This window comes from Panthera leo, chromosome B2 (genome assembly GCF_018350215.1).
Source record: "Panthera leo isolate Ple1 chromosome B2, P.leo_Ple1_pat1.1, whole genome shotgun sequence".
NCBI lineage: Eukaryota > Metazoa > Chordata > Mammalia > Carnivora > Felidae > Panthera > Panthera leo.
The window spans coordinates 247,686-274,888 of NC_056683.1; the positions used below are offsets into that span (position 1 = coordinate 247,686).

The following is a 27,203-nucleotide window of genomic DNA, read 5'->3' on the forward strand; positions in this document are numbered from 1 at the left end:
ATGCTGCTGCTGCTGCTGCTGCTGCTGCCGCTGGCGCCGCTCTTCCTCCGCCCCCCGGGCGCGGGCGGGGCGCAGACCCCCAACGCCACCTCCGAAGGTGCACCTTCGCCGGCGACCTCGGGCACCCCCATCCCCTTCCCCCTCTCCCTGCCCCTCCCCCTCCCTTTTTCTGGTCCCCATTCCTGTCCCGTCCGCCGGACCCACTGTGACATCCCTGACCTCCTTTCCATCACCCCCGCCTGTGACCCAGCGCCCCCTCTTGTCTGCCCCAAACTGCTGCATAGGCCACCTTTCGGGGACCCTGCATGATGAGCCCAACCCCACCCCTCTTTCCTTGCCTACACTGCTGCCCAGGGAGCCTAAGGCCCCCCTGCCCTCTCAGCCTAATTCGCTCAAAAATCCTCCTCCAGTCTGTTTTACCAAGCTCGCCGGCACAGTGTACCCCTTCACCATTTCTTAATTCTGCCCATCACCCCCAACCTGCACCCTTCCTTCCTCACTGGCGAGCTCGCAGAGCTCTCTCTCCTTTAGTCCCGGGTTCTGTACCCGTCCCGACCCCCACCCTCTGGCACCGCAGCTGCTCCCCTGGGCCCGCCACCTGCCCGCTGACCACGCCCTCTGTCCCTCCCCTCCCCGCCATTCCTCTCTGACGCCTTCCACTCACCCCTCAGGGTGCCAGATCATACACCCGCCCTGGGAAGGGGGCATCAGGTACAGGGGCCTGACTCGGGACCAGGTGAAGGCGATCAACTTCCTGCCCGTGGACTATGAGATCGAGTACGTGTGCCGGGGGGAGCGCGAGGTGGTGGGGCCCAAGGTCCGCAAGTGCCTGGCCAACGGCTCCTGGACAGACATGGACACTCCCAGCCGCTGCGGTGAGTAGCATCCCCGAGCCCCTCTTCTCTTCTAGATCATTCCTCGGCCTGCCTCACACTTAGCATTATTGCTTAGGTCAGCACTTTCAACCACTGTCACAATTCACAAGGACATTTACAGAGCTCACACCATGTAAGAGGGACTTCCCTGCCGCACTTGGAGGCCGTAAAGTCAGCAGCCCACACATCACCTCATCTCATCCTCCCTGCATTAGGCCACTGACCACTTGACAAAATAACTTGATTATTCGTCTTGCCTGTGAGTTCTTCTCTTTGAGGACTAGTGGCAGATTGAGCAAAAACCCTCGTAAAATGGTTTCACTGCAGTCTTGAAAACCTCTGTCTCCAACGCAGAGGCCATATACCCACGAAGCGAAACCCAGTTTGACGTTACTGTAAACCAACTATAATAAGAAAGGTAACTCCAATTGTGCGTCTAAAGTTACACATCCGCACTCTGCAAGCCAGGGAACCGCCCACTGCCGCTGACTTTGAGAAGATTCCCTTCTGTGCACCTACAGCTCCACCCCAGGTTCCTCCCAGGGATGGAAACGCCTTTTCCCTTTCCTGGGGTGGTGTGTGGGTGCTTCCAGGGTTAGGGGAGGAGAGGACGCCAGAGAGCCAAAGCCCTTGCACATCCGCTTTCCTGACGAGCCTGACGAGTGGGGTGCTTGAGGCCCCCTGCCCCAACTTGCCTCTCTTCTCCTTTTCGTGTCTCTCCACAGTCCGAATCTGCTCCAACTCATACTTGGCCCTGGAAAACGGGAAGGTTTTCCTGACGGGTGGGGACCTCCCCGCTCTGGACGGAGCCCGGGTGGATTTCCGGTGTGACCCTGACTTCCATCTGGTGGGCAGCTCCCGCAGCATCTGTAGTCAGGGCCAGTGGAGTGCTCCCAAGCCCCACTGCCAGGGTGAGGGGACCGGCTGCCTGCATGCAGCTGAGGACGCGCGCCGGAGGTTGGGAGCGGGGCGGAAGGCATGGCGGGAAGGGAAGGGGTGCCATGCAAAATGGGGGGGTGGGGGGGGGCTTTGGGGAAGTGGAGGTGAAAACCCAACTCTTGCCCTCGCCTGCCTCTCTCCAGCCCCCTTCTGCAGCATCAGCGTCCACTTCGCCTACGCTGGGGCCCCCTTCCTCTACCTTCCTCTTTAGAGATCTCCTCCCTGCTCCCAGTTCTACATGTTCTCTTTTCCGTTATGAATCTCACCCTCCATCACCTTTCTCAAGGTTTAAATACTGCAGTTTCCCCTAGCCTACCTCTAAACTTAGAACTTTCTAGGCATAACCCTCTTCTACAATTGATTCCTTTCCATTTGTTATATAACTGGATTATTGTAAAGACTCAGAAATAAATCATGTCATACTTAGAAAAAACACTAAGATTGGAAAGAATATCTGGGGTGGAAAGTTATCAGGGTGAAATTTAAAAAGACTTAAAATTGGGGGCAGAACTGTCAGAGCACTAAAGGATGACCCGGGGATGGGGGAGGGGAAAAGGACGGTCTCCGACAACCTCCGTCCTTCCCCAGGGCACTCAGTCTTGTGTCCAACACCTACTCTGTCATTTCATTCAGCAGAATGCCCCCTGTCCTGGGCACCCAGATTCTGCCCCTGCACTCTTGTCCCCGGGATTCAGGCCGACCTCGTGCGTCCCCCACTTTTGCAGACTCTCTGGAGGTCCTGGCCTGGCTTCGTCCCCTAATGTCATTGCTCTGCTTATACCTTACCACTCCATTCTGGAAACTGGGAATCCTATCCAGGGTCTCGTCCTGTGCTCTAGTAATGTGTTCACACGGTCATAGCTTTTTGTAAAAAATGCAAAAGTAAGATTTTAACAGCAACAGTTTAAAATCAATTGTATTTGTAATTTGCAGTTTTTTCTTCTTAAAGAGAGGCCCCTGAATTTTATAATATTTAGGCTCCACAAAGCGAGAATCTGCCCATGTCCTGTCTCAAATTCTGTTGTCCTATGAACAATGAAAGAAGAAAACCAACAGGTCCTGACCCACAGCCCCACCTTGCTCTTGTCCCCAGGCACCCTTCCCCCCCCTCAGAGACGCAGGCTTCTGCTGCACGCGGGCCTCCCGGCATGGACAGGTGTGGGAGGGGGCTGGGCTCAGGCCGGGGAAGCCGGGAGCCGGTGGTAACTCTTCTCTGATCCCCGTCTTTCCTGCTGCCAGTGAATCGAACGCCGCACTCAGGTGAGATGACAGCCCTCCTCTCGCGCACTGCACCCCCGAACCCCCACTCGCGCCCCTGCACCCCAGGCGGTGGGGGCCCGTCCTTCTCGCCCCCCGCCCCCGTCTGCGGCCGGCCCCTCCTTCCTACCTGGTTTCTGCCTCCAGTCCCGGTTTTCTGCGAGGCTGCGGTCCCTCCCGACTCCCCGCTCGGCGCCCAGCGCTCGGCTCCGCCTCCTCCCCACTCCGCTCCTCCCGGAGGGCAGAGCCCGGCGGGGCCCCCCAGTTCCTCCCCGCGGGGCTCCCCCCGACCTCCCCGGGCTTTCTCCAGGCGCCCCCGCCAGCCACGCGCACGCGTCTCAGGGCCAGGCCTTGCCCCCCTCCCCCCCAGACCCCGCACCCCCGCCCCTGCCCTCCCCACCCCTCCCTCTCCCTCCTCGGATCCCAGGTCCTTCGCGTCCTGTCCCCCCCGGCCGCCCCCGTCCCATCCATCCGCCCGTCCGTCCACACCCCCGTTCTCGCCCCGGTTCTCCACCCCCCTCTCCCCTCCCGGCACGCCCCCTCCCCTCCCCTCCTCGCCCCTCCCTGGCGTCCCGCGGGGGTCGCGTCCGCCGCCCCTCCCCTCCCCGCCCCTCCCCCGGCGTTCCCACGCGCGCGCGCCTCCCTCCGCCCCTCCCCCAGCCGCCGCGCGCCGCCCGTGACGTCAGGGCCCCCTCCCAGCCGTCCGTCTCCTCCTCCCCTCGGTCGGTCGGTCGGTCAGTCCGCGAGGAGAGTCCGCGGTGGCCACGGCAGCGGCGGTGGCGGGAGCCGCGGGGGCCACGGGGAGCCAGCCCTCCGCGCGTCCTGGGGGCTCCGGCCCCCTGCGCCCTCCGAAACCCGGGATGGAGGCGCCGCCTCGACACCCCCTCAGCAGCCCTCCCCGGGAAAAGTGTCCCCCCTGAGCTCCTCCCCACCAAGCAGCCCCCCCCCCCTCCCCACGCCATGGGCCCGGGGGTCCCCTCTCCCCGGGCGGGGTGGCCGCTGCCGCTCCTGGTGGTGATGGCGGCGGGGGTGGCCCCTGCGTGGGCCTCCCACTCCCCTCACCTCCCGCGGCCTCACCCGCGGGTCCCCCCGCACCCCTCCTCAGAGCGGCGCGCAGTGTACATCGGGGCGCTGTTCCCCATGAGCGGGGGCTGGCCGGGGGGCCAGGCCTGCCAGCCCGCGGTGGAGATGGCGCTGGAGGACGTCAACAGCCGCAGGGACATCCTGCCGGACTACGAGCTCAAGCTCATCCACCACGACAGCAAGGTAGTCCTGGCAGTCCTGGCGGGGGCGGAGAGGGGGCAGGGGCAGGGGTAGGGGGGGCAGGGGCAGGGGGACAGGGGCAGGGGGACAGGGGCAGGGGACACGAGGCAGGGGGCAGGGGGACAGGGGCAAGGGGACAGCGGGGCAGGAGGCCAGCCCGGCGCCTTGGCCTGGGTGACCGCTGGGATGGCGAAGTGGACCCCTCCCACGTGTGACTGGAGGGAGGTGGGCTGGGGTGTGGGAGCCTGGGGAGAGTCAGAGGGGCTGGAGGTTCAAGATGAGGGTCAGGGGGTTAGGAGGTGGGTCGTGCTGGGAGCGTGACCCTTCCGCTCCCCAGGACCCCTGGACGTGGGGGCGGGGGTGGGGGAACTGGGGATGGGTGTAGGGCACCAGCTGACCCTGACCCTCTGGGGAGTTCATTACCTCCTGGGGTGGGTGGAGGGGTGGAGGAGGTGTCCGAGGCAGGAGCTGAGGCCGGCTCACGTTTTCCATGGTAACGAGGTAGATCTTGACAGCAGGTTGGAGCTGGGAGGAATGGGGACTGAATAAGCGAAATTTTGAGGGACTTGCGTGCTCTCGTGTATGTATCACAACGAAACAGCCAGGTAGCGGTGAGCTCCACCAGGTTTCTGCACATTCTCCACCAGAACCGGGTTGAGGGTTCCTGGGTTGTGGGTTACACTGCGTGTTGTGCTTGGGGAGGGGCTAACGGTTGGGAGATGGGCAACGAACTGGGTTAGCGGTCTGCAGGGAGCCCGCACAAGAGCCTAGGGATAGAGGGAGTCTGGGAACCGGCAGGAGAGAGAACCAGCAAGAAGGGCAGTGGGGGAGGGGGCAAGCAGGAGGGCCGGGGTGAAGATCAGTCCTTGGGCTCCTGTGGAACTTGGGTCTAGAGTGGCTCCTCCGTTCAGCACTGTGGCCTCTAAGATGTGAGGAAGGACCAGCTCGAAGGGTTAGGGAGGCGGGGACCAGAGGAAGGCGGAAGGTGAGAAAATTTGGGTCGGCCATGAGTTTCCTTCCCCACCCTATGTCCCATTTGAGTAATTGGGAACGTGGGGAAGGATGTGGCTTCCGGCCTCAGATTTATCCTGTCTGACGTGTGGCCCCGGAAACGCGAGGGACTGGGGGACCGTGGAGTGCAGAGGTGATGAAACGGTCATCTTACACCTGGCTGGACTCAGGATTTATTGTCACTCTTCCAACAGCCATCTGCACCTAGAAATGGGTTTGTGTGGGACGAGGGGGCAGGAATGAGGTTGAAGGTGGGGTGCATGGGGACTGTTAGCTTGGGGAGGGGATTCAGATCCCTCCTGACACTTGGGGAGGGGCTCTTAAACTTCTCCATGGTAGAGGAGTTTGTTTCAAACACATATTCTAACTGTCTGGTCCGGAATGAGCACGAAATCCTGTCATGCAGGAGGCCTAGGTAGATGACCCCAGGACGCCTGTGGAGGGACAGCAGGGAGCTGGAAAAGAATTAGGAGTTAGGGCAGAGGGTCAGGGCTGCTGGAGGCGGGAGTCTGGGGCGGGAGCCTGGGAGGGCTGGGTGCAGGTGTCATGACTGGGGTCACCAGGAGGTCTGGATGTGGGCTCAGACTCTTCTACCATGAGAGGTGACTCCCCAGAGGTGCTGGGAAGCAGGTGGGGGGGGGGGCCCTGAGAGAAGGCACAAGGAAAGCAGACTAACAGGAATGTGTGCTTTCCTGTGGTTTCCTGCCTGCAAATCCGGATCCTTTGCAGAAGAGAGCGGAGGGGAGGCTGAGAGGAAGTCTATGGGGGAGGGGGTGGGCATCACACGGAGGGAATCTGCAGTGAGGAGCAGGGTGTGGAGGGAAAGGGTTTGAGAGCAGGTAGGGGAGGAAGGAGAAGCGGAGGAAGAGACGTGGGGCAGGCTAGTGGCCCTGTGTGTATGCTCTGGTATGTCCGTGTTCCTGTCTACCCTTCCTTCAAGCCAGGAGGGGGGCACCCAGGGGCTTTGCGATGGGCTGGGGTAGGATCTGCAGTGACCCCCTGAGACAGTTCAGGATGGTGGGGCCTGCCGGAGAAGCCCCTCCTAGCGGGGGGGGGGGGGGGGAAGTGTTGTTCTTCCTGCCCCACCTGGCTCCCTGCTCCAGCTTCCCACAGGGTCTCAAATGTCAGGCCTCAGTGGGAAGCGAGCAGCTCTAGGGGGCCTTCCTTATTTGCTCACTGCCGGCCCCCCCTTTTCCATCCCCCCCCCCCCAGTCCCCTGTGCCTCCTGTTTCTCCTCTGCCCTGGCTTCCCACTGGCTTCCATTTCTTCTCTGCTTCCTTTGGGGCTCCAGCGGCTTCTGAAATGTCAAACTTCAGCAGGAGGGGAACAGGCAGGGGGAGACCATGGGGCTCTTCCTCCCCACGTGCTGTCCTCCCAGCACCCCTGCCCTCCCCAGCTCTCTGCCTCCCCTTCACGCACCCCTAAAAACACCCGGTTTGTTAAGAGTCCTTTTCTATTTATTCTCCCAGTTCTTTCCTCACCTGTTTCTCCCTCTGCCGCCCGCCCCCCCTCCAAGGCTTCTTTTTCTAATGGACCCGTCAAATGTCAGAGCCCAGCAGGAGGGGAGGGATCGCCCAGCAGGACCCCCTAGTGGTCCTGCTCCCTGTTCTCTCTTGTTTGTTTATCTCTAGCCCTGGAAAGGGAAGAGCCAGGGGAAAATGGACGGTGGGGAGAGGCGAGGGAGGAATTTTCATGCCATGTTTGAGGAGCCTGTCTGTGGACTTGGGGAGAGTTTATTCACATTCCTGCAGACTCACAGAGATTTGGAGCAGAGACACAGGGGAAAAGGGACAGGGGTGCTAGAGGAAGTGAGGCTGGGGATGTCTGAGCAGGGGCTGAAGGGAGGGAAGATTGTGTCTGCATGAACACGGATGGAGGTGCGTGCAGGAGAGGGTAGGCAGGAGAAAATGGTAAAAGCACACAAGGGTCCAGTGGTGGGATGGGTCCTCGAGGAGTGACTAGATTGTTGGAGATGTGGGGCGGGGGGGCACCGGGAGAACCCACGCTTACCCCCTCCCATCCAGTGTGACCCAGGCCAAGCCACCAAGTACCTGTACGAGCTGCTCTACAATGACCCCATCAAGATCATCCTCATGCCTGGCTGCAGTTCTGTCTCCACACTTGTGGCCGAGGCCGCCAGGATGTGGAACCTCATTGTGGTAGGTGGGGGTGGGGGGGTTTCAGAAGGTGGGAGCTGAACAGGGGTGGACAGCATGTAAGAGGGCTGTGGAGGAACCCAGGTGCAGGACTCCTGGTCCTTCGGGGCCTCCTGGCAGCAGGGGGCTGATAGCTGCAGCTGCCTTAGCTTCTTGTCAGACGGAAGTGAAGTCAGATCAGGGAACAGGCACCTGTGCCAGGCGGTGGGTCTGTGAGGGTCCCCTCTCCTGGGAGCCTGGAGCGTGAGCGTGCCCCGCGCTGTGTCTGTCCCTCAGCTTTCCTACGGCTCCAGCTCACCGGCCCTGTCCAACCGGCAGCGTTTCCCTACGTTCTTTCGAACTCATCCGTCGGCCACACTCCACAATCCCACCCGGGTGAAGCTCTTTGAGAAGTGGGGCTGGAGGAAGATCGCCACCATCCAGCAGACCACTGAGGTCTTCACCTCGGTGAGAGCGCATTTTGCACATGCCAGTGGAGACGTGTGGCCAGGATCCCTTTTGGGGAGAAGATCCTGTTTCTTTATCAAAAGCAGACACATTCTGACTGGGTTAAGTGCATGTTCTTTCTGTAGCCAGAGGAATAAGCAGAGCTGAGTTTTCAAGATTCTTTCCAACTTCTTAGTTTTAGGACATTTTTTTCCTTTGATGTTCTCTTCCCCAGACAGACCCAAATGACCCACTTCTAATAAAGTAGGTTCACTCCACAGTTCAGATGAGATGAGAGAGAGAATGTGAGAGAAGAACCCAGAAAGGCAGCAAATCCAGAGACACTCGGGGTGGCAGGTGTGAGTGGGAACGGAGAAGGAGGGACAGGAGAGGCAGAAGACGTCTCCGGAACAGCACGGGTGGAAAAGAGGAAGCTCAGGGCTCTGAACCTGACGGAGGCAGCCCCTCCTTTTATTCTGGTCTTTGGATCATCCACCCACCCTCATGTTCAGCAGCCCTTCAATCCTCCCCTGCCTTTCTCTCAGTGACCAGGACATTCTTCTGTGATCCTTTTGTCTGCCCACTTGCCTCTTGAGGTTGAGACCATCGTGTGCACACCAGACCCTGTCTCATCTTTCCCCGATTCCTCTGTTCTGCTCTCCCCCATGTTTGCTGCTTGGTAGGGATTGGTGGGGGGTGGGGGTGGGGGGATAGGGTGACCTCCCAGGACACAGATCCTTGCGAGGGGCTCGTAAGTACCTTCCCATGGAGGACCATCCCTGAGACCCCAGCTGCTTTCCTTTGAGCTCTTCCCACCCTGGGGCAGATGCCATTGAAGGAAGGGTCAGAACTGTGGTTCCTCCACTTCAGAGTGTATGATCCCCAGGTAGCATCTCCGGTCTTTATGCCACTGTGCACCTGTGCTTTCTCCATTTTTTCTTATTCCCACCCAAGACTCTGGACGACCTAGAGGAACGAGTGAAGGAGGCTGGAATCGAGATTACTTTCCGCCAGAGTTTCTTCTCAGATCCAGCTGTGCCTGTCAAAAACCTTAAGGTGGGGTGGTTGGGAGTGGTGGGCTCAGCCTACAGAGGGACCGGGTTGGGGGGACAGTGGTGGGCTGGAGAGGAGAACCAGACAGGCAGGTTGTTGGGATATAATTAGTGTATAACATTGTGTAAGCTTGCAGCCTGCAACGAGTTGATCTGATACATTTATATATATGTATGTATATGTATATATATATATAATGGGTTGCATATAATTGATGTGTAATATTATATAAGCTGTGATGATACATTGATATGTTGCAATATGATTACAATCCATGCTAGCTAACATCTCTTTTTTTTATGAATATAATTTATTGTCAAATTGGTTTCCATATAACACCCACTGCTCATCCCAACAAGTGCCCTCCTCAATGCCCATCACCCACTTTCCCCTCTCCTCCACCCCCCCCAGCTAACATCTCTATCGCATCACAGAATTTTGATTCTGCGAGATAGCAGCATCTCCTGGGGAGGTTAATTTCCATTGTCCAGTGACATTTCTATGCTACCCCTCCAGCAGAACCCTGCATTAAGCACTCTGGGGCAGGGGATGAATGCCGTGGCAGCAGCTGGCTGTTTCCAGGCCTCCCTCAGCAGCTGGCTGTTTCCAGGCCTCCCTCAGCAGCTGTTTCTGTCCACTCTGCAGCGCCAGGATGCCCGGATCATCGTGGGACTGTTCTATGAGACCGAAGCCCGGAAAGTTTTTTGTGAGGTAGAGTTGGAATCAGAAGAGGCAGGGGTCTGGGTGGGCTCTGTATGTTGGGTGTGTTGTGGGGTCTCCTGTTTGCATCTCTGATCAGGTTGATAGCAGATGCTGTGAGATGAGGAGTAATATGATGCTCCTGTCTGTTGACTCTGCCTCCCATCTTGGCTTCTCACACACAGCACTTTCTCCAGATCTCAGTTTTGTACCCTCTGTGCTTCTGCAGGAGCCCGAGTCCCATCTTTCCTGACTAGCTGGGGAGGAGCTTAGAAGGAGGAATCGTCGAGTCTTTCCCACTCCCTCCGAGACTTGTAGATTCCTCTTTTCAATTCTCTGCTCTTCTCTGATTCCCAAGAGGCTGGAGAGTGTCAAGGGAAATAAAAGAAAAAGAGAAAGAAGGGCCCAGCCTCCCTCCTCCTCTGCATTCAGGTGTACAAGGAGCGGCTTTTCGGGAAGAAGTACGTCTGGTTCCTCATCGGCTGGTATGCCGACAATTGGTTCAAGATCTACGACCCGTCCATCAACTGCACAGTGGACGAGATGACGGAGGCTGTGGAAGGCCACATCACCACTGAGATCGTCATGCTGAACCCGGCCAATACCCGCAGCATCTCCAACATGGTGAGAATGGGGACCTAGAAGCCAGCCCCTGGGCAGGGGCGAGGACTGAGGGAGCCTGGCAGGGCAGGGGAGTGGGAAGGAGAGATGGGAGGGGCAAGTTCACTAGGCCCACCTGAGTGGAAGGGCTGTTACCATGGCAACAAGGAGCAGTTGGCAAGAAGTCAAGTGAAGGAGAGGCGTTAATGATAATATAGATGCTGTATACGCAGGCACCTCGGCAGAGCTGTTCCTGAGCTGAAACGCCTTTTATTCTCTTAGTGACTTCCGGGCCCTTTGAACTTGCTTAATATTCACTCCTGATTGATACTCAATTAGCTTGGTTCCTGATGTTGTTTCAATGATTCCCTTTTAGAATTTCAGATATAAAAGGGAGTTCTGAAGTCAGTTACTTCCGGATAACGGATAGTGGCGGACCTAGAGCTGGGAGGCACGTGCTCTGGTTGGGAAGGCTGGGGTGGCCCCGCGGGAGGGGCACCTGCTCCTTTCCTCTCAGTGCTATACCCCAAGGACCATGGGCGTCTTGAGCCAGCTTACAGGGCAATCTGCATGCCTGCTTATTACTCCCAGGGGTAGCTCCAGGTCTGGGGTACCTGTTTTGGAACGCATGCCAGGGGCAAATTCATGGTTGTAAAGTCCCAAATATCTCATCAAAACAAAGGTTCAGTGAAAATGCTTTTGTGTAGTAAACCAGGAGCTTAGGTACATGATTTCAGTGATCCTCCCACTAATGCTCTGATTAGGGTTTTAATTCTATTCTATCGACCAGGAAACTGATGCAAAGAGGTTAAGTGACTTGGCCTAGGGGCCCTGTCCCTGCTGAGCTGTGAGGCCGGAGTTGACCCCTATTGGAGTCTGACCCCAGACCCCTCTGTCCCATCACCCTCCAGCCCTGTCCCTGCTGAGTCATGAGGCCAGATCTGGCCCCTGTTGGAGTCTGACCCCAGACCCCTCTGCCCCATCACCCTCCGGCCCTGTCCCTGCTGAGTTGTGAGGCCAGAGTTGGCCCCTGTTGGAGTCTGACCCCAGACCCCTCTGCCCCATCACCCTCCGGCCCTGTCCCTGCTGAGTCGTGAGGCCAGAGTTGGCCCCTGTTGGAGTCTGACCCCAGGCCCTCTGCGCCATCACCCTCCATGGAAAACCATGAATGCTGACTAAAGACTCTGTGCCTTTATTGGCTAACACCTGAGCTGGTGACAGTTTTGGAGCAGGGGAGGAAGAAGGTCCAGTCAGTCTGTTCTAGCAGAGGGTTGTGTTGTGTGGACTCCAGTTGTGGACTCTGTCCGGGGAAATTCCCAGGGATCACTTTCCAGCAGAGCACCTGAGCGGTGAGCCATCCTGGGGAACCTGGAGAGAACCTGGGGAGTACTGGAGCTGGTGCCTAGAGCCCAGGCCCTGCCCGTCCCAGCTTCTGCCCCACAGCAGGCAACAGTGGAGTCCCTGGCAGAGAATAGGGACATCTGGGCTCTGGAACTCAATGAGCGAGAGGGTGTCTTTCTGGCTCTTGGTCTCTAGAGAGAGGTAGTGCCTGCCTTTGAGGCCATAGCCTTTGTTCTGGTGACGGGAGGTCTGCTTCATAGCTTGAAACACCAAGTGGACCAGCCGAGATTTTCCAGGGGTAGAAGCAGCCTGAACCACTGATGGGAAGAGATGGTGGATGAATCAAGCAGGGACCAGGAGAGTGGACCAGAAGCACAGGCTGGACCCAGGGGCCAGAGCCATGCTGACTGAGAAAAGCAGAGCTGCCTCTGGCCCATAAGGATGGCTGTCACTTAAGGGCACTGACTCTCAAGCTTCACCTTCCTGTAGGGTTATTAGGACACACATTACTGGGCTCTTCCTTTGGAAGTTCGGATTCAGCGGGTCTGAGGTGGACCTGGGAACCTACATCTCTAACCAGTGCCCTGGAGATGTTGGTGCTGTTGGTTGGAGACCACATCTTGAGGACTGTTGGCTCGAGCAGTAGTTTTCCAAAGGTTGCAATATCTAGGGATAAGTTTGGTTGTCACGACTGGCTTCTGATGGGTAAGCCAGGGATGCTTCTAAACATCCGAAGAGGCACGGATCAGTCCCCACAGCAAAGAATTATCCTGATCCAAATGTCAACAGTGCAGAGATTGCGAAACCCTGGTTTATTTATTTTTATTTTTATTTTTATTTTTCTTAATGCCAAGGGATTTTATTGTGAATGGATATCCTTTTTATTGAATCCTTTTTCTGCATATGTTGAGAAACATACTTTAGGACAGTAGGTTGGAGTAGTTTTGGGGAAATATTGCAGTTCTGGGGCTAGAGGGGCAGTGGGGAGGTGGCTGTACCTGGGGATAAGATTCTGTCTCTTGGGGTAGAGGTCTCATCAGATCTTGGTACAATACAAAATCAAAAGCTGCCCCAGGACACACCCTTTAGGTCAGTGACAGGCGCCGGAAAGGGCTGTGACAGAAGGGCTGGTGCAAATTAGGGTCATGAAGTTATACTTGATTATTAATTTCTACGGGTTGTAGAAGTTTTGCTGTTTGCCTCTCCTTGAGCTGCCTAGTAATGTTTCTACTTGAACATTTGCAACTATATCTCTGTTGACCCAAGGGGAAACATTTTTTTGGTAACTTTAGTCGGGGGGGGGGGGGGATGCCCCCTGTAGTCAAGTGTGTTTGTCAAGTGACCTGGAGCCAGCAGAAATTGTGAAGATGTGTTCAGGGGGGACCCCATTCCTAGCAGATGAATCCCTTTCCATCTGGGTATTTTCCTGATCCAGTGTTTACCTTGAACTGGAGATTGGATAGACTTTGAGGCTGAGGATGACTCAGAAAGTCTCAGCTTAGCGGCTGTCTGCTGGGCAGGTGCTCTCGGAGGGGGCATGTCCACATGCAGACGTGATGCAAGGTGGTTAGGAGGACTATGGACTTTGTTTCTTTGTGTTTTTTTAAGATTTTATTTTTTAGTGTTTATTTATTTTTGATAGAGGGAGATAGAGAGCAAGATGGGGAGGTGGGGAGGGGCAGAGAGAGAAGGAGACACAGAATCCAGATCAGGCTCCAAGCGTCAGCACAGAGACCGATGCAGGGCTCGAACTCACGAACCGTGAGATCATGACATGAGCCAAAGTCGGACGCTTAACCAACTGAGCCATCCAGGCGCCCCTAAATTATCTCTTTTAAACTAACATTGTATAATGTATCATGGTGGGTCTGGACACTCCCCACTGATGAACACTGAGATTGTTTCCAGGTTTGTTATCAGCTTTTCCCTACTTTAAAAAAATTTTTTTTAATGTTTAGTTTTGAGAGAGAGACAGAGACAGAGTGTGAGCAGGGGAAGGGGCAGAGAGAGAGGGAGACACAGAGTCTGAAGCAGGCTCCAGGCTCTGAGCTGTCAGCACAGAGAACGATGCAGGGCTCGAACTCACAAACTGTGAGATCGTGACCTGAGCCAAAGTCGGACACTCAACCGACTGCGCCGCCCAGGCGCCCCTCCATCACATTTGTTTTTTGTTTAAGTTTTTATTTATTTATTTTGAAAGATAGAGAGAGAAAGAGAGAGCGGAGGAGGAGCAGAGACAGGGAGACACAGAATCCAAAGCAGGCGCCAGGCTCTGAGCTGACAGCACAGAGACCGACGCGAGGCTCGAACCCACAAACCGTGAGATCTTGACCTGAGCCAAAGTTGGACTCTTAACTGACTGAACTACCCAGTCACCCCAAGAGTAAGGACTTTGATGCCAGCCTGCCTGGCCTTGAATCCCAGCCCTGCTGTGCGGTATAACTTCTGGCAAGTTTAACTTTTCTGTGACTGTTTCTTTATCTCTAAAATGGGCAATAAACCTCATTAGATTATTTGAGGATTAAATAAATTTATATATACACCTTACAAATACCTTATAAATATGTTAGAAAATACCTAGTACATTGTAAGGAGATAGAAATGTTAGCTATTATTATTAACATTTTTCAGTGTAGGGACTGATGGTTATTTTTTTTTTTTAATTTTTTTTAACGTTTATTTATCTTTGAGACAGAGAGAGACAGAGCATGAATGGGGGAGGGTCAGAGAGAGGGGGACACAGAATCCGAAACAGGCTCCCGGCTCTGAGCTGTCAGCACAGAGCCCGACGCGGGGCTCGAACTCATGGACTGCGAGATCATGACCCGAGCCGAAGTTGGCTGCTTAACCGACTGAGCCACCCAGGCGCCCCTTTTTAATTTTTTTTTTAACGTTTTTAAATTTATTTTTGAGACAGAGAGAGACAGAGCATGAACAGGGGAGGGGCAGAGAGAGAGGGAGACACAGAATCTGAAACGGGCTCCAGGCTCTGAGCTGTCAGCACAGAGCCCAACATGGGCCTTGAACTCACGGACCGTGAAATCATGACCTGAGCCGAAGTCGGCCGCTTAACTGACTGAGCCACCCAGGTGCCCCATAGGGGCTGATGGTTATTAATGAAACATTTCAATAGAAGAATTGAGAGGACTTCATGATTTGAAAGAGCCCAAGGTGATTCTAAAGCTTCAGTCTCATGTATTGGGAAGTGTTGGGAGTGAAGAAAAATTGAGCTTAGTCTTAGATATTTTTAATTTTGGATTACTGATCGTATAGTTACAAATGCCTCAGAGACAGTTGGGGATACAGGTCCTGAAATGCTGAGCCTGATTATAGATCTGAGTATCAGTGACAACAGTGAGATTAAGAGACAAGGAGATTCACAAAGAGAAACTGCAACTTACTTTATACCCTGTATTTTATATATATTGTTATTTTATATAATAACCCTTCGAGATAGTATTATGCCCATTTTAAAGTTGAATAACCAGGGGGCGCCTGTGTGGCTCAGTGGGTTAAGTGTTTAACTCTTGATCTCAGCTCAGGTCTTGATCATGAGGTCAAGTCCCATGTTGGGCTCTTCACTGAGCTTGAAGACCACTTAAAAAAAAGTTGAATATCCAACTAGTGGGGTTTAATAAGTCATTTGAGGTTACACAGCAGGTAGATGGGTCAGTTGGAATTGAGATCTATCCAATGGACATTTTTTTAAAAGTTTACTTATTTATTTATCTTGACAGACAAGAGAGAGGGTGTGAGCAGGGGAGGGGCAGAGAGAGGGAGGGAGGGAGGGAGAGAGAATCCCGACGTGGGGTTCAAACTCACAAACCCTGAGATCATGACCTGAGCTGAAACCAGAGTCGGATGCTTAACCGACTGAGCCACCCAGGGCCCCCACCAGTGGACATTTTTAGTTTTATTTTTTATTTTTTCAAGTTGTTTTTATTATTTTGTTTTCTTCCAAAATTGTACTTACATTCTAGTTAGTTAACATACAGTGAAATATTGGTTTCAGGAGAACTCTGTGATTCATCACTTACATACAACACCTGGTGCTCATCCCATCAAGTGCCCTCCTTAATGCCCATCCCCCTAACCCTCCCTCCATCAACCTCAGTTTGTTCTCTGTCATTAAGAGTCTCTTGTGGTTTGTTTCCCTCTCTCCTCTTGTTCCCCCCACCATACATTTATCTGTTTTGTTTCTTATATCCCACATCTGAGTGAAATCATATGATATTTGCCTTTCTCAGACTTAGTTCATTTATCATAATACTCTCTAGCTCCATCCACATTATGCAAATGGCAAGATTTCTTCTTTTGGATGGCTGAGTGATATTCCATTATATATATACACCACATCTTCTTTATCCATTCATCCATTGATGAACATTTGGGCTCTTTCCACACTTTGGCTATTGTCAATAGGGCTGCTATAAACATTGGGGTGCATGTGTCCCTTCAAAACAGCACACCTGTATCCCTTGGATAAATACCTAGTAGTGCAATTGCTGGGTCATAGGGCAGTTCTATTTTTCATTTTTTGAGAAATGTCCACACTGTTTTCCAGAGTGGCTGCACCAGTTTGCATTCCCACCAGCGGTGCAAGAGGGTTCCCCTTTCTCTACACCCTCGCCAACATCTGTTGTTGCCTGAGTTGTTAACGTTAGCCATTCTGACAGGTGTGAGGTGGTACCTCATTGTGTTTTGATTTGTATTTCCCTGATGATGAGTGATGTTGAGTATCTTTTCATGTGTCTGTTGGCCATCTGGATGTCTTCTTTGGAAAAGTGCCAATGGACATTTTTAAAAATACTTTATTTTTTTTTAGAGTAATTCAAGTTCACAGCAGAATTGAGAAGAATATACTTCCTGAATCCATATGTGCACATCTTCCCCCATTATCGACATTCCCACCAGAGTGCCTATAGTTGATGAATCAACATTGATACATTATCGCCCAAAGCCCATAGTTTACACAAGGGCTTGCTTTTGGGGGTGTATATTCTGTGGGTTTGGGCAAATGTACAATGACATGTATCTCCCATTAGAATTACATGTGGGGTATTTTTTGCTGCCCTAATCCAGGATACATTTACTGCTTGTCCATGGTGTGCTGGGCACAGGGCTGGGTGCTGAGGGTGTGCAGACGGATGGAACTTGGTCCTGGCCTGTTTTTAGAGGCAGTTTCCCCTGTACCACACTGCCTGCCCCTTGCACCTCCCACTCCTGTATCTTCAGAAAGTTGAATAGAAAGAAAAGCGGGCAGGGCATGGGAAACAGATTTTTATTTATACTTCATCATTCATTTCTTCCTTAGAGTCTGAGGATGTTAGTACATTCCAGATCTAACAGAGTTCTGAGGTGCCCTGTGTATTACTTGTGCTTTGCCAAGAGGTAGCCTCTGGGTATTTCCTTGTGTGGCCTCTGGGAGGTAACAGAGGACAGATGTGATTTTTCTCCATTACGTGGTAGACGTTTCCAAAAACTTGAGCAACTGACCTATGGTTATTTAGCCAAATGAGGTCATTGCCAGGTACAGAAATTTAGGGCTCTTTATTCATCTCCTGACAGTTACAGGAGCTATCTCATTCTCTTTAGCTTCTGGAGGAAAGAGGTTGAGGGTGGGGAGGGTGTGGGTAGGGGCTGAGTATTGGACCTCAAACACATGAAGGTTGCTTCTGGGCTCTCAGTCTCTCGAACACCCTTCAGGGGGCTGTGAGCTGAAGGCCCGTGAGGACGGTAAGGCAGGTAGCACACTGAAGAGTCCCTTCCTGCCTGCTGAGGCCAGTGAGGAGGGCTCTGCAGGAACCTCATCTAGGGTGTTTCCGAGCTGGAGGAGCTGTCAGGTGCTGGGTCTGAGCGCGAGAGAAGGTCGTCCACGTCTCCTTTCTCTTGCCATTCGTTCTGCAGAGTGACTGTTCCTCAGACGTTCTGTTCCCATTCTGAGCTAGTGGCCGGGCACGCTGAGCCCCTGGACCCAGCTCACCGGCTGATCTAAGAGATACAGGGGCATGGTTAGATTTCGAAGGCCCGTGCGCTCGATCTGTCGTGAGCACAAACCATCCGTTCAGCAGAAGTTCTGGAGCCAGAATCAGAAGCCGTGCCCCCACCCCCTCCTGCGCCAACCCTTTCTCCCCTCCCTCCCTCCGCAGACATCCCAGGAGTTTGTGGAGAAGCTGACCAAGCGACTCAAGAGACACCCCGAGGAGACCGGTGGGTTCCAGGAGGCGCCGCTGGCCTACGACGCCATCTGGGCCTTGGCGCTGGCTCTGAACAAGACGTCCGGAGGGGGTGGCCGTTCGGGGGTGCGCCTGGAGGACTTCAACTATAACAACCAGACCATTACTGACCAAATCTACCGGGCGATGAACTCCTCGTCCTTCGAGGGCGTCTCTGTGAGTTACGGTGACCTCCTTCACACTCCCCACCCTCCCACAGACACAGCGTCCTCCTCCTGGATGTGCACGTCAGTCTCTGCAATAATGGGTCTTGGGTTGGGGGGTAGGGACCCCCAAACCAGAAGAACCCATAAGAGACTAGAAGGAAAAGTGGTGTATTCCTTTTCTTTCCACCTCTCCCTCATTTCTTTCCAGTGTAGGAATTAATAGATGAGAATCGTAGAACGTTAGAGGAGGAAATAGTCGGATGGGTTGTCTCCTGTTCCTTTCAGAGTGGGGAAATTAGTGTCCAGAAGGATTTCGTGACTACCCAGGTCACACAGCCAGGGGCCGGGTCTCCGGTGCTCTACCTGGGGTTCTTTCTCACTCAAATCCCATGGGTGAAGCTTCTTTTCAACAGAATAATGTGTCTGAAATCTAGGGTATGGGCATCCGGGGTACGTCCTATATGCAGGCAAATGCCAGAAATAGACTTCATTCAGAGGCTCAGTTACATCAAAGCATAAGGATCCAGAGAGTCCCTGAGTCTCTTTTCGCTCTTGCTTTTATCACCTCTGTCTGCCTCCGCCTGTTTCCCTCCCTCAGGGCCATGTGGTCTTCGATGCCAGCGGCTCCCGGATGGCCTGGACTCTCATCGAGCAGCTGCAGGGTGAGCGCAGGGGGCAGGGGCCAGCTGTTTGGGGTCACTGCCTGGGGTAAGACTCAATGACCTAGGGGCCTCCCACCGCTGGCTGCTCTCCTCTAACTGCCTGTCAAGCTCTTATAGTATGAGAGCAGTGAAAAGCTGAGGGACAGTGGGTTTTCAGGAGTTGGAGAGGGGCAGGCAAAGTGAAAGCCCGTCTTTCCCCAGTGGCTTCCCATTTAATTTCAGGAATTTCCCTTGGGTGGCTTGCCAACGAGGGGCTAACGCCTTGTTGGTCACTTACCCACAACTCAAGGAAAGCCACATCTGGCAGAGACCATTTGTAAAGGAACCAACCTATTGAATTTCCCTGCTATATAAACAAGCATCCTAATTTTTGTGTGGTGGTCATAGTTTGGTTTTTCTAGATTGCATTTTCTTATAATTTACCACATGTATGTGTGTATTTGCCAGGTTTCTGTGAGCTGAACTGTTCACACCCCAACCAGCTTCCTAGAGCCCCTGCAAGAGAGCCATTGTGTGGCCTTCGGAGGGAAGTTTCTTTCTCTCCTGACCCCCATCCCCCTCCTCCCATCTCCCACCCCCCTTTCCTCCTCCACACCCTATCCTCACCCCCCTCCTCCTCCCCACGTCCCACCCCATCCCCCCAAAACCCGCCTTTCCCCACCCCATCCCCCCCAAACACCCTCCATCCCCCTCTTCCCCTCCCCTCTACCGCCCATCCCCCACCCTCCTCCCCTCCCCCACTTTCCCTCCCCTCCCCCATCCTCCTCCCCCTTTCCTCCCCCCTCCTCCCACCCCTGCTGGAGGGCGGTGCGCTGGCTTCTGAAGGAAGCTGTTCATAACCAGATGTGGAGCAGGAATCTTAGGAGCTGCATGCTGCATTCCGTCTTGTCTTGTGGGTCTTTAAAGAGGCAGATGCAACTTTCCAAGGAATTAGAACCCAAGCCAACAGAAGAGAAATGTCTAAAATTAAAATGAAAGCCACTGGGAAAATAGATCCTGTGATTCTGTCTGTCATGAGAGGGAGAATGAGTAGGGATGTTGAAAGCTTTAGAAGCCAGAATCGACGTGCGAGACATCCGCAGTGAGAGGTGTGAGGCTGCTGCACGGCGGCGGACCATTTAGACGTAGAAGGTGTTCTTCTGTATGTATGTTGTGTTGGGGCCCATCCTGTACTGCTTTCGGTCAGATTGCTGGTGCAGGCAGCCCCCGGGTCCTCCCAGGTGCCCTTGAGGGGCTCAGGGTGAAGTAGAACCCTGGGAAGCTGGTGCCCGGGCTGGGCCCTCAACCCCCACCCCACCCCCCTGCCTTGTCCCCATCCAGGTGGAAGCTACAAGAAGATTGGCTACTATGACAGCACCAAGGATGACCTTTCCTGGTCCAAAACGGACAAGTGGATTGGTAAGCAGGGCCCTGCTGATGTTTTCCTTCAGTGCCTCTGAGCAGTTGAGGGAGAGCCTTGTGCATGTGAACAGGGGTGAAGGGGGTGGCAGGTGCCTGAGGCTAGAATGTGGGGTACATGGTCTGGGGGCGGGGGCCCAGGTTCGGACACGGCTAGGGGAGCTGTGTATTTGGGGAGGGGCAGGTGGTTGGTAGCAATGCACTGGTATGGATAGGACATTGCTCAGGTATGAGGGTTAGGGGTGGGGGTGCACAGGGGGCAGCCAGGAAACCCCGTCTGGGTTTACCAGCTTCTGGTGCCTTGCTGTCTCTGAACCAGCTACTTGAGGCCGACAATGGCCTCTTCATCTCTGTCAGGAAAACTTAAACTATAGGAGAGGCTTTGAAACCTCATGTAATTCTCTTCCAATGACATGTGCTTTTTAAAGGGAAAAAGGAAACAATTACTCTTTGTGTGCTTTGTGGGCTAAATGATCAGAAATAGGAAAGACACTCAAGGTGGACAAAAGGAGGGACCGAGGTGGGGACAGCTGCCCTACCCAGCTGGGATCTAGAGATTCCCAGCACTGCTGGTGAGCTGACATTTCTTCATAATTTGAATTTAGGACAGTGTTCTGTGCTGCTATAAATGCTGCACGGCCTAAATTACACTTTTCTTTTTAAAGCGAAACAAATTGAAATTGGTTTTTTTCTTTTTTTCGTTCTTTCCCCTGTGAACTCGATGACACATTTGAGCTTCCCCTATTAATAACCAGAAAACACCTTTGGGTATATCACCCTACGAGGGGTAAAAATCACAGATCAGTGTTTTCCTAAGGTGAGGAGACCAGCCTGGATACTTTGAAGTTTCTGGATTTATGATTCTACAGCTGTCTTTTGCAGCTTTTGATTTGAGTCATAAGAGACCTCGTGAGGTTTATCTCTGTCAACCCTTCTTTCCCACCCACTTTCCTTTGCTGCAAAACAGACAGAAAAACACACGGAACAGACAATGACAGAAACAGACTAGGGCTTTGGTGATACATCTGGGTCTGTAGCTCCACCCCTCACTTCTGACTGCTTCCTGACCCCCTGCGGCAGGGAGTGGGCACTGGAGGGGCCCCGGTCCAGGGCAGCGAGGGTCCCCATGTCCTCACGACTAGAGACAGTGTCACCTGCCCCATCTTCATTCCTTGTCCCCCGTGCCCCCCCCCCCCAGTGCTATGCAGGAGGGACCCCCCCACCTGGCCAGACCCCCCATGTCCATGCAGGAGGGACCCCCCCCCACCTGACCAGAACACCCCAGTGCCATGCAGGAGGGGTCCTCAGCTGGCCAGACCCCTCCCCTAGTTCCATGCAGGAGGGACCAGACCCCTCTTACCCTTCATGCCATGCAGAAGGGGCCACCCACCTGGCCAGAACCCCCCCAGTTTCATGCAGGAGGGGTCCTCAGCTGACCAGATCCCCACCCCTGCAGTTCCATGCAGGAGGGACCCCCAGCTGACCAGACCCCTCTTACCCCCCATGCCATGCAGGAGGGGCCCCCCCGGCTGACCAGACCCTGGTCATCAAGACATTTCGCTTCATGTCCCAGAAACTCTTCATCTCCGTCTCTGTTCTGTCCAGCCTGGGCATTGTCCTGGCTGTGGTCTGTCTGTCTTTTAACATCTACAACTCTCATGTCCGGTAAGTCTCTTTCCTGACACTTCCTTGTTCTGTCTGCCCCTCCCAGACAGCGGGCATGCCTTCCCCTCCCGAGGGACCAAGGATAAGACCCTCCGGAGGCCTTGGGCGGTGGATGCTTTCACTCTAATGCATTGCCAGTGGCCACTGGCCTGGAAACCCCCATCCCAGCCCCAAAGCAGCTGTCTGGACACCAAGAGCCTCTGGGGCCAGGGGACACAGTGTGTGCAGGTGGTGTCCTGGGCTGGGGAGCTCCCCGCAGCTCTGTGCCAGCCCCCGCCCATGCGGCCTTGTCTCCCAGGCTGCACCATGCACCCTTGCCCGTGGCCGAGCTTGGGTCAGGCCCTGGCGGCACTGAGGAGCTGACCCCCCAGGAGAAGAGGTTAATTCTACTCTTCCCCCCCCCCCCCAACCCCCACCTCTGCCCCTAGCTACATCCAGAACTCCCAGCCCCACCTGAACAATCTGACTGCTGTGGGTTGTGCCCTGGCACTGGCTGCTGTCTTCCCCCTCGGGCTGGACGGCTACCACATTGGCAGAAGCCAGTTCCCCTTTGTCTGTCAGGTAAGGAGGATGTGGGGTGGACACCCTGCAGGAGGAAGCTGTCCTCCCCCCCCCCCCCCCCACCTCCAGCCCAGGAGCCCGGCCCGGAAGGCCGTGGTCCCCTGCCATTCCTCGACTGTCCCTGTCCCCCTAATGCCACCCCTGTGGTCCCTGCCTGGCCCCATTCCTTCTTTCTGTCCTCCAGACCTTCTCACTGTGTGGCTCTCTTGTCGGTTCCAAGGTTGCCATGGCCTCATGGACAAGAGGGGAGGTGTTGAGGGTGAAGGAGGGTCTGCGCAAAGAGCCCTTGAACAATGGCAGCTTGTGTGGGGCTGAGAGAAGGAACTGGGTTCCCAGGGTGGCCTTGGTTGTGGTTCGGAGACCTGAACTAACAGCAGGGAGTGGGGGCAGGGAGGACGTTCTTGGTATTCGGGGCATGGCAGGTCCTGGGCTGTGGGGAAAGGCTGGCTTCTGTAGTTCTGTTATGCTGGTGGGAAATAGTCCTTCTTTCCCTGCCCTCCTCATGCCTCCTTGTGTGCCCGTCCCGACCCTGCAGCTGTGCACGTGCACCCTGCCAGAGGCTGTATGTCCCCAGTAAAACCAGAAAGCAGTGGGAGAGGTAGACAGAGGGGGCTCTAGGAGGGGTGTCTGCACAGAGTGCTGTGGAAGCAGAGAGGAAGCAGCTCAGGACATGGCTGGACCCCAGCAGGGGTGGCATTTGAATATCAAAGGACGCTGGGCTTTATCAGCTGGAGAGATAAAGGTGGTCACTCACGTGGTTTGCAGCGTTAGAAGAGCCAGCATCTCAGGCGGGCACGTCAGTGTGGCTGGAGCAGGGGGAACAAAGGCCCGTAGATGGGCCTGCAGAGGTGGGTGGGGCTGTGTTGTGGAGGGTCTGGGGCTGTAACCCGCCCGATTGGCCAGTAACCCCAGGAGACTGTGGCCGGTCACCCTGCTGGAAGGGAGGACGTTGCTGAAGGCAGGGACTCCCTTGCTGGCCCTCCACACCCCCATCCCCACCGGCTGTACCCCTGTTCCCTCACGAGGCTCTGCCCCACACTGCCCTGCTCTCTCGTCCTGTGCCAGGCCCGCCTCTGGCTCCTGGGTCTGGGGTTCAGTCTGGGCTACGGCTCCATGTTCACTAAGATCTGGTGGGTGCATACAGTCTTCACGAAGAAGGAGGAGAAGAAGGAGTGGAGGAAGGTGAGCTGCTTGCTGTTCCTCGGCCCTCAGGTCCTTGGCTCCCGGGGCCTAGAGGGCTTCTTCCGACTGGCCTGTGCTCTGTTTGTGCAGACGCTGGAGCCCTGGAAGCTGTATGCCACGGTGGGCTTGCTGGTGGGCATGGATGTGGTCACTCTCGCCATCTGGCAGATTGTGGACCCCCTGCATCGAACCATTGAGGTACAGGTTGGGAGGAGGTACTGAGGCCAGGGCCGAGTGGGGCTCGCTGGTGTCTGGGCTGAGTAGGGTCTGGAGGCGTGCAGCCACTCGTGGGAGAGCGCTGTCCAGCATCGTGCTCCGGTGCCCCGAGGTTCCTTGATGAGAGCGAGTAGTGGGGAGCCAGGAGGGATGTGTAGACCTTCCAGGCGTGTGGAAAGCTGGGGTTCACGAAAACACCCCTGGGCCTAGCACGGGGCCTGGTCTCCTAGAAAAGGGGGGGCAGGGGTGGGTGGGGAGGGTGCCTGCCATCTTTCTGGTGGCCCAATTTCTCCACTAGACTTTTGCCAAGGAGGAGCCGAAGGAAGACATTGATGTGTCCATCCTGCCCCAGCTGGAGCACTGCAGCTCCAAGAAGATGAATACGTGGCTCGGTGTGTGGGCTGTGGGGGAGGGGGTGGGGCAGGGACAGCGGGCTGGTGGGGACAAGGGTCTTCGGAAGAAGAGTGTCCTCCTCTGTGTCATTGCACTGATCCTTTCTGGGGATGGGGGAGAGTTGGACTGTTTCCAGGAGGAGCGGGGGGCTAAAGCAGGGGTGTGGCAGAGGGACCAGGGGGGATGGCCTGACCCCTTCCGTCTGGTCTGCTTCCTATAGGAAGACCAGAGCTGTGAGGGCCTGGGGCAGGCCCCTTTTGGCCTCCTGAACATTGCTCTGGTCTTGCGGTTTTACCACAAAGGGTAAAACTTACCCTCAGCCTGGAGGGTGAGGGGGTGAGACATTGTGTGGCCCCGGGGCTGGTGGATAGCTGCTGTCAGCAGTCATCCACTTGTGTCCCAGGAGGAGGTGGTCAGGTGGTCAGATTGGGGGATGCACAGAGATGGCTGTGCTAGGTCAGAGGGGCCGATGGGAGGGGAGCCCTGTTTGCAGTAGGTGGGGGGTGTGGGCGGAGAGTGGACGCAGGGGTGGACGCTTGGAGGGCTTGTTGCCCATGTGACCGATTCCTGCTGTTCTAGGCATTTTCTATGGTTACAAGGGGCTGCTACTGCTGCTGGGCATCTTTCTTGCCTATGAGACTAAGAGCGTGTCCACCGAGAAGATCAACGACCACAGGGCCGTGGGCATGGCCATCTACAATGTGGCGGTGAGCCGCAGCACCTGGCCCTGACCCCAGGGGCTGCCTGGGGTCAGTGGGTGCAAGTCTTAAATAGTTTTTAATGCCCCAGGTTTGCCAAGCACTTTACAGTTGGTAAAGCACGCTGCAGACACTGTCTCATTAATCTTCCTGTGACCGCCCATGAGGCACACGGTACTGTCCCCACTACACGGGCGAGGAAGCAGAAAGGTTAGATGGCTTGCGTGTGGTTCCCTGGCCAGGTCGGCTTGCCACCAGGTGTGGGACACTTGGGGACTGAATGTGTGTAATGGTAGCAGGAGAGGCAGGGGCTGACCTAGAGCCCAAGAGGGTGGCCTCACGTTTGGGCCCTTATGGCAGGGCAGCTGTGCCAGCATGTGTCCTCATGGGCCGTCCTGGGGGAGGAGAGCCCGGAGGTCCCAAGCTCGTTCGCCCACAGGTCCTGTGCCTCATCACCGCCCCCGTCACCATGATCTTGTCCAGCCAGCAGGACGCCGCCTTTGCCTTCGCGTCCCTCGCCATAGTGTTCTCCTCCTACATCACTCTGGTGGTACTGTTCGTGCCCAAGGTCAGGCTCCCCCCGCCCCCGCCCCCCGCGGTCTGGCCCTAACCCGGCCTTCATCCTGGGCCTCTGCTCCCTGCCCCCCTGCCCCTCTCCTGGCCTCCCCCCCTCCGCCCCGCTCCAGCACCCCACACCCCCCACACTGGCCTCCCAGGTGCGCCGGCTGGTCACCCGCGGCGAGTGGCAGTCAGAGGCTCAGGACACCATGAAGACGGGGTCCTCCACCAACAACAACGACGAGGAGAAGTCCCGGCTGCTGGAGAAGGAGAACCGGGAGCTGGAGAAGATCATTGCCGAGGTGCGCGGTGGGGGCGCACGGACCGTCCCTCCCGTCCCTGGTCCTCACTTCTCTGGTCCCTTCTTGTCCCTGCCCTTCCCCCCCCCCCCCGCCCCCCTTGTGCACTCTTTCCTGACTCTCCATTCCTCTGTCCACTGTTGCCTCTGCGTCCCTGCCCAACCGCCCGCCCCCCGCCCCCCCTCCCCACCCCGGCTTCGCTCCTCACTCCCCCTTCTCCCGTCCTCTTCCCACAGAAGGAGGAGCGCGTCTCTGAGCTGCGCCACCAGCTCCGGTCCCGGCAGCAGCTCCGCCCGCGGCGCCACCCCCCGACGCCCCCAGACCCCTCTGGGGGCCTGCCCAGGGGGCCCCATGAGCCCCCTGACCGGCTCAGCTGTGACGGGAGCCGGGTTCATTTGCTGTACAAGTGAGGCTGGGAGGGGGGAGGGAAGGGGAGGGCCGGGACGAAGTCCCCCCTCTGTGAGGCCGGGTGGCCTCTCGGACTCTCCGACTCTGGGAACTGGCGGTGTCTCTTGTGTCCTCACCAAATTGTGTCCACTGGACGCCGCTGTCCCCTCTGTGCCTCGCCCCTGCGCCCCCCACCCAGTCCACCCTGCCTGCCCGCCCACCTCCGCCCTGTCCCCGCCCACTTCTCCATGCTCCCTCCCCCTGCTCCCGCCCACATCTGCCCTGCCCACACCCACCTCTGCCTGGCCTGCCTGGGCCCACCTCCTGGTGCTCCCTCCCCTTCGCGCCTTCCTGGCCCCCCCCCCCCATCCCCAACCTCAGCCCTGTCCCCTCCCACCTCTTGATACTCCCTCCCTTCCGCCCCGCCCACCTCTGCACTCCTCTCCTGCCACACCCTCACCTACTACCACCCTCGTGTAATGTAATCTCCTTCCCCGGGTCCACCCCTCACCCCTCACCCCTAACACCAGGTTTGTCCTTCTTGAATTTTGCCTCCTCCTGGCGCTCATTCTTCCCGCCTCAACCTGCGCGTGCTCATGCTGGCCCACACCTGCTCTGCACAGGTGCTGTCTCCTCCCCCCGGGGTCACGTGTCCTTGCTACCCCGAAGCTCTCCTGGCCCGTGTGCATGTGTAGCTGAGGCGGGTCTTTCCCAGTGGGGCACATCCGTGTGTATCCAGACGCATTCCCTGCGTGCTCGTGGTACCTGGGTACCTCCCCCTCTGCACCTGGAAATCATGGCACCCTCCCAGCAGAGCTATAGGTGCCCACCCTGCACAAGGTGATGCCCTTGTCCCCAGTTCCCACTCACTTGGTTTCTGCCCGAACTTCCCCCCATCCCCAGCTCATGTACACTCCTTTCCCCACCCCCTCTCATGTCTCCCCTTCTCTTCCCCACCCCCTGCTCATGTCCCCTCCTCCCTGTCCCCCTTCTACCCCTCTTCCCTCCCTTAACTCCCCCTCCCCCTGACCCCCTGCTCATGTCCCCCCTCCCCCGCATGTCCCCCCTCCCCTGTCCCCCTGCTCATGTCCCCCCTTCCCCGCCCCCCTGCTCATGTCCCCTCCTCTTCTGCCCCCCCCACCCCTCTCCTCCTCCCCTCAACTCCCCCCTCCCCTTGCCCCC

The 27,203-nt window shown here is 56.0% G+C and overlaps 1 protein-coding gene across 1 annotated transcript; it reads left to right on the forward strand.

Moving 5' to 3' along the window:
- On the forward strand, positions 1 to 26,984 carry GABBR1 (gamma-aminobutyric acid type B receptor subunit 1). Its single transcript, XM_042937487.1, has 22 exons — positions 1 to 97; positions 672 to 875; positions 1,601 to 1,786; positions 3,054 to 3,074; positions 4,177 to 4,337; positions 7,370 to 7,504; positions 7,778 to 7,948; positions 8,882 to 8,983; positions 9,626 to 9,691; positions 10,112 to 10,303; positions 17,770 to 18,012; positions 18,601 to 18,664; positions 19,985 to 20,062; positions 21,577 to 21,727; positions 22,156 to 22,288; positions 23,354 to 23,470; positions 23,561 to 23,668; positions 23,985 to 24,078; positions 24,659 to 24,786; positions 25,217 to 25,345; positions 25,494 to 25,637; positions 25,871 to 26,984. The coding sequence occupies exons 1-22, from the start codon at positions 1 to 3 to the stop codon at positions 26,042 to 26,044; spliced, it is 2,898 nt and encodes a 965-aa protein (XP_042793421.1). The 3' UTR covers positions 26,045 to 26,984.
- Positions 26,985 to 27,203: the final 219 nt, after the last annotated feature.

What these genes read in the sequence shown, in the direction of transcription:
- GABBR1 (XM_042937487.1), top strand. Translation starts at nt 1, where the DNA reads ATGCTGCTGCTGCTGCTGCTGCTGCTGCCGCTGGCGCCGCTCTTCCTC. An exon ending in TCATCCACCACGACAGCAAG is followed by an intron (nt 4,338 to 7,369) that starts GTAGTCCTGGCA and finishes CCTCCCATCCAG; the next exon opens with TGTGACCCAGGCCAAGCCAC. An exon ending in CCACTGAGGTCTTCACCTCG is followed by an intron (nt 7,949 to 8,881) that starts GTGAGAGCGCAT and finishes TTCCCACCCAAG; the next exon opens with ACTCTGGACGACCTAGAGGA.